At 37.4% G+C, this 12701-nt stretch overlaps 1 protein-coding gene across 1 annotated transcript in view; it reads right to left on the bottom strand.

Annotated features, from left to right (window-relative positions):
* Positions 1–12701, bottom strand: part of csmd1a (CUB and Sushi multiple domains 1a) — a 667584-nt gene that overhangs the window by 201733 nt on the left and 453150 nt on the right. Inside the window, exons 15-17 of the mRNA XM_065250481.2 lie at positions 7827–8021; positions 5064–5202; positions 4688–4875 (exon numbers count right to left, since the gene is read on the bottom strand). Of these exons, the coding sequence (XP_065106553.1) occupies positions 4688–4875; positions 5064–5202; positions 7827–8021 (522 nt within the window). The remainder of the gene's footprint in view (positions 1–4687; positions 4876–5063; positions 5203–7826; positions 8022–12701) is intronic.

Below are 12701 nucleotides of genomic sequence, written 5' to 3'. Positions count from 1 at the left end.
CCACGGCCTACCTGAGCATTGTTTCTGACCATGTCCATCCCTTTATGACCACCATGTATCCATCCTCTGATGACTACTTCCAGCAGGATAATGCACCATGTCATAAAGTTTGAATCATTTCAAATTGGTTTCTTGAACATGACAATGAGTTCACTGTACTAAAATGGCCCCCCAGTCACCAGATCTCAACCCAATAGAGCATCTATGGGATGTGGTGAAACGGGAGCTTTGGATGTGCATCCCACAAATCTCCATCAACTGCAAGATGTTGTCATATCAATATGGGCCAACATTTCTAAAGAATGCTTTCAGCACCTTGTTGTTCCTGAAATAATTATTAGGTGTTCCTAATAATCCTTTAGGTGAGTGTATATATACACATGAATTAACAAGGTGTAACAAAACACACCTGGAGAAACAATCATATAAGAAACAATGACCACTATAAACAAGGAACAGGAACTGCAAATACAAACTAAAGGTGCACAGAACACACAATTAAAGACTGGGGAACACAGAACAAGATCTTGGACATTAACAATAGACAGTGTTGTGACCAGAGGTTGTGTTAGACTTTTTCATTCTCCATCATTTTAATGAACAGCGTTGTAAAAATACCATCATAATCAATTATTATCCGTCATTTCATATTTTAATGATCATAATTAATAGCTTTTGTTTTCGGTCACCTTTCACTTTTAATTATGAGCTTACAAGATAACAGCCTCGGACAGATGACTTGTTTTGTTTTGGAGATTGATCTCATGCTCTTCCACCACACTGACATGTTTTAAACTTTAGCATCGCTGCGCAGACCTATCAGCGTATGACATCAAAGTATCACGAGAGAGTTTCGAGACCAGTGCTTACTAATAGTTCTCTCACAAAACTTCTTATAGATCAGTCTGCGCAGCATTAAGTCAAATACACACTTGTCACCAACTGAACAGGGCTAGGAATTACATTTACAAGTGTAATCCGTCAGAATGACTGATGGCTTTCAGATTTTTCCATCACTGCTAAAAATAATCTGTCAAAGACAGAACATTAACGGTTAACGCAACTTCTGTGTCAGAGCCACCCCTTCAAAGTTAGCAAAATCAAGTTTAGTACGGTGTTACACTGACAAAGAGACAGCACTGTTAAAAGTGAAAGATGGATCTACTTAAACAAATAACTTTAATTGGGAACACTTATTAAAATTACTTAAATTACTTACATTTTCTCACTTTAAGTGAAAAATTTAAAGGGGACAAATCTGACTTTTTTCATGTTTAAGTGCTATTATTGGTTCCCCAGTGCTTCTATCAACCTATAAATGTGATAAAGATCAACCCAGTAACTTAGTTTGGGTAAACCATTCTCTGCAAGCATGTGAAAAAATAGCTCATTGAAATTTGGCTCCCCTTGTGATGTCATAAGGGGATAATGCCTCCCCTTGATCTGCACTATCCAATCACAGCACTGCCATTTAGTGCAGAGATCAGCTCATTTGCATTTAAAAAAGACACCCCAAAACAGCAATATTTGCTCACACCTACAAATTTTGTAAAGCGGAACTCCACCCTAAAACAACATTATGCTCCAACACTATATTTAATCACATATATGTAGTTGATTGTCCTGCCATCAAATGTACTAACGATATATAAAAAAATGAAAGCTTTTAATTCCTACAGTAATGGCGATTTGATGGGTCGTCAAATCAGCGGAAGAAAAATAGACGACTATATAATTCTGAATGGGGGCGGGTCTTGAGGCGAGATGATTGAGAGTAGATGATATAGTTCTTTGATTGACAGCTGCACGGGATGAGCTAACGTTAGCTTGCTTTGCTCGTGTTCATAATAATAACATGAGAATAACTTTTTTGTATGTTTACCGTAGTTACATAAAACACGCAACAACTAAACGGCTCAGTCCAAAGGTCACCCATCCACGCATAGTAAAGCTATGGTAGCTGGACAAACATGTCATTGTCAACATAATGATGAAACACTCTCTATAAAACAATTGATCCATTTAGGGCTACTGTAGAAACATGGCGCTGCTTACACTTCCATGTGGTGTGTGTAGATAAGCTAATACAAACATATCTGTCTATTATTTAAGGTCTTTACAGATTTCTGAAAACATAGTTTTGTAAATTATATTCCATTTCTGTCAACCGGTCCTATTTTATATACACACTGCACCTTTAATGAATTTACAGCCTATCTTGTTGCACACTAAACATTTCTTTTGGAGTAAACAATGTGTGTAGTTCAACACATAAAACAAAGCTGTTTTATGAGAGGAATCACAGCTGGTAGGATTCAATTTATGATTTTTTCCATGGAATTGACAAACTGTGGCTGTAATATAGTGCGCTAATATCAGGGCCATTATATGATTATTTGGCACACAACATAAGTTATACATTGCATTTCTTCACTGATACAACAGCAAGGTTGTCATCTCCTCAAGTAATAAGAGCATGTGCTTAGTGCTGTGGTTCTCAAACTTTTTCAGCAAGCAGCCCCCCTTTTGTACGGCGCCCCCCCACAAAAAAAATTTAGGACAAAAAATCAGTTCTTAAACTCGACATTTTAATAAATAAAAAAAAACATATTAAATTATACAAACTAGTGCTTTTGGTTAGTAGCCTTATTTTTTTTAGATTTAATTATAAATTTATCATGAATTCTGTATATATTTTATAAAATGGGGCCCCATGTCATAAAACTGGGGCCCCCCTGGCACCATCTAGCGGCTCCCCTGGGGTTTGAGAACCACTGGCTTAGTGAATGTTCAGGTCTTACAAGATGGGAAATCTGCTAAAACAGCCTGTTTCTGTGCAAATAAAGCTCCACTAACAAGCTGACAATAGCTAAGTGCATGCATTAAAATATACATTTCACAATAATGAAACTTCTCATCGTAAAGCTTGCAGTAACAAATAAACAGGTCTTGTGTGAGTAAGGAATTTAACTTTAATTGCACACTTAAGTGCAGTTTATAAAACATTGTTGAGTTAATCTTTCTACCGTTTACCATATTCAAAAAGAAAAGTAATTTCCTTTTAAGACAAATATGATTCACAAAGGTTCCTTATCTCCCCACTTAAACTTCATCTTGATAATGTTTTCATGATATTACTACTGCTCATTTACAATCATTTTAATCTGAACAAAAAAATTCAATGTAAAGAGGCATTTATACATTGAAGATAACTATATGATTATATGATTACTAAAACTGTGTTAGCGCCCACACAGTAACGTTATGATCATTCTAAATGCACAAGCTGCCGTGTTTTACAGTCACAAAATTGGATGTAGATGACTCCAAAATCTGACTGCTTCCTCTGAAGGCTCGCGCTGGCATGGAAAATATTTATCTTGCCAGCTAGCTTACATCAAAAATTACTTCACGATTGCAATTCAGACATTAAAACCTGCAACGCAATTAACAATAGCCAAACAACACTCAGGAATCCGCCAGACCTCATATCTGGCAGTAGGGGAGAGCGGGGACAATTGCAACATGACTTATTTCTCCAATTAGGAATTCATACTGCACTTGCTTAGTTAGCCCCGTCATCTATTCTAAAAGAAAGCAGCCATATGTGGCCATTCCCTCTTGAAAAACTAGTTTTTACACTCATAATATTTGTCATACCGTCTAAAATCCTTTTATGAGTGTTCTCTTCTAAACGGCATAGCTAGCATGTGTCAAAGCTAGCATAAGTTTTATCATGACTGTCGATGTACAATATGCAACTGCAACTGTCCCATATCACAACACTGATCTTGTCATAATAACATAATAAATTTGTACTTTTATGGATTCATAATGAACCATTTGAATAGCCAGATGTCTGCCATTGTCACACTCCCAGTCAGTTCTCCTGCCTACTTCAACATTTATCTCCATCTGGACATCTCCATCACTCCCCTTACCTGCCAGCCATTATCATTATCATCTTCACTCCATATAAATGTTTCAGTGGCAGCAACATACAGTAAATAAACAGATTTTGTGGCCCAAAGTTTACTTTCGGTAGACTTGTTCCAGTATCATTGATCATTTAATCCTTTCTTCTCATGTCTTGAGTCTCCTTCGTCCATATGAATAGCGAAATGCCAAAATTATGTTAAAGAATAATCTTTAATGAATATTAGTGGCGGCCGGTGACTTCTTTTTTCGAGGGCGCACGATGCAAAGTTTGTCACAACATGTATATAGCCCGCCGTGTGTGGTTCGTAATTTCAAAATATGTGTTCAGCGCGTCAAGTGATCCTATGTGCATCACGTGTCTTGTCAAAATAAGTGCCTGCTGCAGACGCATCTAAAGGGTTTATGATAAAAGAGTCGCTCACGTTTGCCAGATAATCTCATGCGTAATCAGAGTTTACTGTTAAGAGAGTGTCTTCCGTGTTTTTTTTTTTTACGTGAGCGTCTCTTTTATCATAAACGGTTTTGACACGTGCGCAGCAGGCACTTATTTTGACAAAACATGTGATGCACATGACGCAACAAACACATGTTTTGAATTTGCGCCAATCGGAAGAGCAGTCACGAGCCTCCACTGGTTGCAACTGTCTCCTGAAATGGGGTCAAACATGCTACAGCAATCGCTCTGATCCCAACAACGTTGTTCTTTGTTTCTGCATTTGTCAGAGAAACAGAAAAGCAATGAACTCACTTTCATAGCGGATCTGAAAGCCTTCGCTGGAGCGGCTGTTGTCGGTGGTGAAGAGCAGGTACATGTAATTGCCGGTGCTGATGAGGAAGTGTGGCGCCTGAGTGCCGTGGTACTCGCCGATCAGAGGCGACGAGTTGGAGGGCCCGTCCCGAATCTCCAACGTGTCGTAATTAACCTCCGTCTGAAACCTGCATGAAAAAACGGGGATAGTAAAACATCTGCTTTTGACCGAGGTCTTTAGAAGAATTACTTTAATGAGGAGGATTAAATAGAGAGTTAACGAACAAAATTGCGAGAGTGAGAGATGACAAAAAAGACTGTGGCCAAATCCTGAAAGGCTGTGAGTTTTTAACACACTCTTAATCTGAATCAGTACCTGTCAAATGAGATCTTGATGGCATGATCTTTTCTGGCTTCGATCACCCATTCGCAGTTGAGGGAGTCTTTGTAGTATCCGGGCCAGCCAGGGGATAGCAAGACTCCAACAGGAGATGTAAGATGTCCGCCACATGGAGCTGGTGGATCGAGTACACAAAACAGGAGACTGTAAACAGCAAAATGGCTCTTGGGGTGTTTTTCTCCAAAATAACTTTTGACGGTATTTTTCACATTTCCCTTAAAAGAATATTACACTATTAATTTACTATTAAAAATCCTAATAATTTACTCACTCCCATGTCATGCAAGATGTATATTTCTTTGTTCAGTCAAGTTTTTTTGAGGAAAGCATTTCAGGATTTTTTTCTATATAATGGACCTCAATGGTACTACTCGTCTTGCACTAGCCGTGTGATGTGCCAGCATGACCTTACGTATTACATAATCACGTCGAAAGGTAACGCATGGCGTATGCGAAACTACCGCTCCAGTGTTTAGAAGTGTGGGGAAAGAGGACTGTGCTGATTTTGTTGTATGTGGACTAATACAAATTAATGTCGATGTGTCAGTTTATTGTTTAAAACCTCTTGAAAAGCACACCTACTCTGCCCCAAACCATGAAAAGACCTACTTTCACTAAAAGGGCTGTTTTAACTAAACCATTTGGAGTATAACATAACTGTGGTATCATTAGATAGAAGACACTTTGAGCTTCATTTTCCAGGTCAAAATTATTTTAAGATAAAAATTAAAAAAGTTAGAGAGGGTGAAGTACATTGTAATATTTTTTTTTTGCATAACATCTTTTTTAATACTAAAAATCTTAATGATAAATATATGTGTGAAACCTAGAAATGCAAAGATACCAAAGCCACAAGTCTAAAGAAGTTATATTTCACGTTTGAAGTCGATAGACCCAAAAATGAGGTTCTTGCAAGAGTTTTTGTAAGACTAGTGCCTTTTCTAAGTGCCAGTCAGCCACAAAATAAAAGTCTTTTGTTTACATGCATACACGTTCGTTCTTATTTTTATTTATCCTTATATAAGCGTATAAAATGCCGGTTCCACAACAGGAAATAAAACGTCACACAAAGATCGTTGTATTCGTTATCTAATTGGCTACACGTTCTGTCTATCAATATCTTCCATGAAGTCATTGGAGGAACGCGCGAGTCAGATGACATCACGATATTTGACAGCGCTGTTTGGATATTATATATTATACTACCGCCTACTTTTACAAACAAGTTTGACCGCTGGTTTTGAACGCGAGTGTAATCTCATATACAAGTTTTACGATGTAAATAGTCCTCAGATTGTATATTATATTATATTACAAGACGTGCATGTGAAATCTGATGTAAACAATGCACAATATATCTATATTTCACCGATTATATGCATTTGTGGACAAAAATGGTCATTGGATGTATTTTATTGGAGAGTTTTTATGGGTTATTCACACATCTTGACGATGGTCTTGACTCTCTGTGGTCATTAAAAATCCCAGGATGTCCTTTGAAAAAGAGTAGGGGTGTGCCCCGGCATCCTGGCCAAACTTGCCCATTGTCCTACTAATCATCCCTCATACTAATTGGCTATATCACTCTGTCTCCTCTCCACTAATAAGCTGGTGTGTGGTGAGCGTTCTGGCGCAATATGGCTGCCGTCGCATCATCCAGGTGGATGCTGCACATTGGTGGTGGTTGAGGAGATTCCCCCGTTCATATGTAAAGCGCTTTGAGTACTGAGAAAAGCGCTATATAAATGTAAGGAATTATTATTATTATTATTATTATCTGAAACAGACTGGATTTGATTCGCGATCGTTATATCAACACAAAGGTAAGGAGTCCCGTTTATATTTTGCATGTTGTCACCTGTAACAAAATACTATATTTATGATGCTAGAGCATCTGTATCTCAAAACAGAGACCATACACTGATGCTAAACCAGTAGACCTTTTAAACGATGTATAGTAATGTTAATATTAATATTATTAATGTTTGTAGACAGTATGCTATATATTGTTAGCAGCGTTAAAAAAACTGACGTCTTTCCGCCCCCGAGCTAGTGCGCGTCGAGAGGTTAAAATGGTCTGCAAGTGTGCGTTTCACATATGTAAGGCGTTACCTGTGGACGTGATTATGTAATACCTAGTAAAAACTAAATTAAAGTTTTTGGGTGAAAATGAGGATCCTTTTACCAGATGATAAGAACCTTATGCCTTGGTCGGGATCGTTTAGAGTTCTTTGAAGCTGCACTGAAACTGCAATTTTAAATGCATTGAAACTGTAAACCATTGAGGTCCACTATATGAGAAAAATCCTGGAATGTTTTCCTCAAAAAAGGTAATTTCGTTTTGACTAGAGAAAGAAAGACTTAAACATCTTGGATGATATGGGGGTGAGTAAATTAGGATTTATTTGTATAAAAGTGGAGTAATCCTTTAAATTGTGAAATGAGAGTATGCTGTGATATGAGGTATGTGCTCTTCAGTTTCTGATTTGCTGTCTGTTGTTATGCATGGAGTCATAGCATTCTAACCATGCTTCGTTTCGCACAGTACAAGTTTGGCACCGTGGGTTTTAACCTTTAAAAGCGGTGCTAACTCTGCTTCAGAGCAGGGTTTCATAACCCTAAGATAAATTAGGGGATAACCCCGCTTCTAAATTACAAGTGTGAAATGTTCCTTAACAGGGGTTGTGAAAAACCCTTTTATGTGTGACACCTTTACTCTGAAGACTAAAGCCATCTCACCTTCGCAGCGAGGGACGGCTGCATTCCACACGACGTTACCATCCTGGATGACGCAGGTAATAGATTCAGATCCATGGGTTTGGATGAAGCCCTCATCGCATGTGAAAAGCACTGAGCTGCCCAATAAAAAGTGTTCTCCGAAGCGCTGGCCGTTGATGGGAATGCCAGGGTCGTGGCATTCATTCTGACCAAATGCTGCAGACACAAAGTGAAGTACAATCAGTGCTGAATCAAGCATATAATCCCTAACAATGCAGGTCCTGCCTGTCCCTGTCTAAGAAGATACGAGCTCTTACCCTGCAATTACAGTACCTGAGCTTCAATTTAGAGTCCTATAATTATCTATTGTTTAATTAACAACCAACCCCGCTGATCGTACCCAGAATGCACTGCTAATTGTTCGATTTGGAAGCCCAGACTCATAATGGAAATGTTGCTGTGGTGATACTTATCTGAACACAAACACGCACAGAAAGCTACAAAAAAACTACAAAACTTTACAAAAAAAAAACACATAACAATGCTTTAATATATATTTCATCTCATAGCATGGTTAAATGCTTGATTCTAACTCGCTGAGAAAATCCAATGTGTTCATTAAAGGAATAGTTCACCCAAAAATAATCATGTATTGTTCTAAACCTGTATGTTTTTTTTTCTTCTGTTAACTCTTTCACCGCCATTGACGAGATATCTCGTCAATTAAGAGAAAACGCTTCCCCGCCAATGACGAGATTTTCCGTCTTTCCGCAATACCGTTATTATACCGCCCTTCCGCAACTTTTTAAACCCGGAAGTATTGCCCTATGGCAAGCGGCTGCATGTCCGTGTCTGTTTTAAAGATCACTCTGAATAGGATCTCTATGAAAAGTCCGTCACAAAAAAGAAATTATCTCTGCTTTTTGCTCAAAATGTGGTGTTTTTGCAGAAACCTACCCATATTCAAAGCTGATTACAAAAGAACCACTGAAGGTAGGATGAAACGTTTTTTTTTTTTTTTTTTTTTTGAAAGCAGAGGGTCTGTTCTTTCATTTGGTATATTGTATGTTTATATATTTCAAGAAGAAAATTTTCTGGAAGGCATTAAACTTTGGTGAAAATCATGAAAAACGCTGGCGCTGGCTGGCAACTTTTTAAAAACCGCTGGCGGTGAAAGAGTTAAACACAAAAGAGGATACTTTGATGTGCTGCCCAGACATTTAAATGAAATTTAATGTATAGGCAGGATCTAAATGCAGAATGTTGTGTTTTAATTAATCCAAAAATATCAAATAAACCATGGAATGACATAGCAAATCAAAACTAGAGAACAAGAAACAGCACCTAACATCTACAATAACCAACCAAAGACAAAGGAAACATGAGGGCACATGGTAATCAAAGGAATCTAGACGCATCTGGATAAAATTAGGGCGGGGTAACATGAAGACAACAATGACCCTTTCTGCTTCCGAGACCACCTTCTTCCATACTATATGGTAGGCAAAAAGCAGAAGGCGAGGCGAGTAGTATGTCCAAATTCATAGTATTCAAAAAACAGTAGGAAAACTGTACTACTTCCGGTTAGGTTTTGGAGAGTGAATACGACAGACACTTCACTATCCCATGATGCCCCGTAAGAGGAGTTTTCCAACAAAAATAAAAGAAGAGGCGTCGTCATATTAGTAAATGAAGGAAAACGGCTATAGTCGCGCTGTTATGACATGACATGATAATGACGTATCCCATACGACAAAAAAAATCTCTGGCTAGAAATATATTTTAAATATATGCTAAATATATTTTGTAGAAAGTAATGCTAAATCAAATATTTTTTTTGAAAAATATATTTAATTTTAATCTTTTTAACACTTTTTAAAATGTAACCTTCGTAACATAAACAAAGTAGATAAAGTAGGCTAGATATATTTTGTAATGCTTTAAAAAATATTACATTTTTAAATATATTTCAAAATATACAAACAATGGCCAAAATATATATTTTTATAAGCATTATCAAAAATATATTTCAGCAAATATATTGTTTGGCCTTTTTTTGTATATTTTTGAAATACATTTAAAATATATATTTTTTGCCGTATGGTATGTCACGTGATGTATCAACATGGCGGATGTACATACAGTACCAACTATTTTGACGGTAATGGTGTTTAAATATTTGGAATATATGGAATACTGTAGAATAATTTTCCTGGTATTTATTTGCTGTGTTTGCTTCAGGTAAAGAGGTGGGACAAAGGGAATGCTGACGGGAAAGGACGAGGTGACATTCAGGTTACTGAAATTAATTTATTATCATTACATGTTCATTGTTTGCTTGCTTTTACTTCATGTGTTAGTGTCTTACACTGTTAAAAATCCAACCTCAAAATGTTCATTCAACAAAGAAAATTAAGTAACTTGAACAAAGATTTTTTTGTTGAAGGGCGTCAATTCATTATTTTGTGTTCACTGGATGAAAAAGCATAATCATCCAGCTAACAAAAATTATTTGGTTGACTGGACTAAGATATATAAGTTTTTGTCCAATTTGTTCACCCAACGTGCCAAACTGAGTAATCTGATCAAGCAATAAAAAAAAAACAATGGTGGGAATGGTTCCCAGCATGCATTGCGACATGTTCACTTCTTTGGTTTATATTTACTAAAAAAGATGACTGTTTTAATGTTTGCTGGCTTTATTTATGTTGTTATGTTGTTAATGTAAGTTATATGTTGTATTTAGAGTAATTTTGAATGAATGATGTTTGTTTATTGTTACCATGATTGAGAACTGTGTGTTCAGGGTAGAGGGCAGCACAGTGGGTTAGTCCAAAACATGTAGATTAGTACAATTTGGATATACTAAATTACTCTTTACCCAACTTAGTCAGTAATAGAAATTTGCTTATTGCCTAATCAAAGTAATTTAAGTTGACATTACTCAGTAAATTGAGTTAGGTGAACTACATCACCCAAGAGTTGAGTAAACTCAAAAAAGCTGTGCAGCAAGTTACCTTTAAAATTTTAGTTAAGTCAACTTTTTTTTACAGTGTATTTCATTTTGACAAGCTAGGACCCCCTTGAAAAAGAGATGATGCATCTCAAGGGGCTATCCTAAAATAAATAAATAAATAAATAAACTCCAGAATCAATACTTGACAGATTTTTACAATTCTATCAGCAAAGCTGAATTTCTCATAGGTGGATAAACTTTGACAGCAATAATTGTGAAGACCTTAGACAAGGGGTGGGGAACCCTGGGTCCTGGAGGGCCACTGTCCTTCAGAGTTTAGTTCCAACCCTAATCAAACACATCTGAAAAATCTAATCAAAGTCTTTAGGATTACTTGGAAATGAAATTCAGGTGTGTTTGATTAGAGTTGGAACTAAACTCTGCAGGACAGCGGCCCTCCAAGACCCAGGGTTCCCCACCCCTGCCTTAGACATACAGTATATATGGTTCTTATCACAAATTAATGTTTACCCACTCCAATATCCTGATTTGACTTTTTTTTTGGTACATAAAAATGGGGACATTCCTAATATAATATATTTTAAGTACATGAAAAGTACGTACTCTGAACATTTCATCCAAAGCAACTTGGTTCAAACTTGTATTTACCCATGGTGAAAAATATAAATTTCACTTCATGCTAATATGTTCATTTTTAATGAAACTTCTGTATTTGTGTACATTTGGTCATTTAGGCAAGCTACGTTTCACACATGAATTTAACTCTCACAGTTTTTGGTCGAGGTGTTTTTGATTTATTTACTAATTTAATTTGGGCAAGATTAGGCTGAGTTATGGCTCAGTTTCTCGTTAAATGCTGGTTTTGATATGGTTAACCTATGGCTGAGAATTTGTACCAATGTTAGAACCTGTTCTGGCTCAGGTCTGGGCCGATTATGGGCTATACTGGCTAATTCTTGGGCCAGTTGTGGCCCATGTGTGGCCCTTGTCTGTAATTCAGATCTGGGCCACTGTAGCGCCGTCATTCTTTGTTGTATGTGGGCCAAGGAAAAACTGGTTGTGTGGGCCGGAGCTGGGCGGAACAAAATTACTATGTGGGTTGTTAGCTTAATTTCTTAAGTAAGAGTAAATTTATGTTGATTTGACAAAAGTGTTGCTTTTTTAAAGTGTGAAGATATTAGGCATACAGTCTGATAATACTCTGGTGACGGGTAGTTGCAAAGTTACTTATAGTTAGTAAAATTTCTAAGGTGGACTATCAAATAAAGTGTTACTATAACTTTTATAATTGTTATAAGAGTATACCTCATTTCTCAAAGTTCTTTCCATTTCTTTTTTAAATTCATAGAAGAGCCTTCAAATTTGAAACTCACAAAAATGCACTCGAAAAGCCACAGGTTACAAAGAAAGACAAAATAACTAGCAGTCTCCAAAACACCACCCGAGTGACGTTTGGCGGTGGGCAGACAAACATCGGCAGAATGACATTTCCTTGTAAGATTGTTTTCAACTTACAACCTAATCCGTATTTTTTACAGTACACCCCTTTTTTTCTTTCCTGCCATACAATGATTTGACACGCGCTCAAGATGGCACAAAACTTTTTGTCATATCTGTTTTCCCTTAACACAGCTCTGTAAGACAGCTCACACATGTGTCGTGCACATGCATCACAGCTGTCAGCGCAGAAGCTTCAATTATTCAATACGGGCACTCGCACAAGCACCGGATCCTGCCAAAGCTATTTTAGTGCTTTCGTTTGGTGAGCGCGTCTGTCCGCGAGGCCCCTGTGGAAGTGTGATGGCTAATGCATGGAGACCTCGCGGCCAGGGCTTAGGGCATGTACGCGGCTCTGGCCCATTCCCCAATGACAGGCTCATTGTTCTTACAGCTCTGCCTGACAGTTGCCCCAGCGCCAC

The sequence above is a fragment of the Paramisgurnus dabryanus genome, chromosome 20 (assembly GCF_030506205.2).
Source record: "Paramisgurnus dabryanus chromosome 20, PD_genome_1.1, whole genome shotgun sequence".
Taxonomy (NCBI): domain Eukaryota; kingdom Metazoa; phylum Chordata; class Actinopteri; order Cypriniformes; family Cobitidae; genus Paramisgurnus; species Paramisgurnus dabryanus.
The sequence above is the reverse complement of the archived record's forward strand: the minus strand, read 5'-3'. Positions and strand labels throughout refer to the sequence as shown.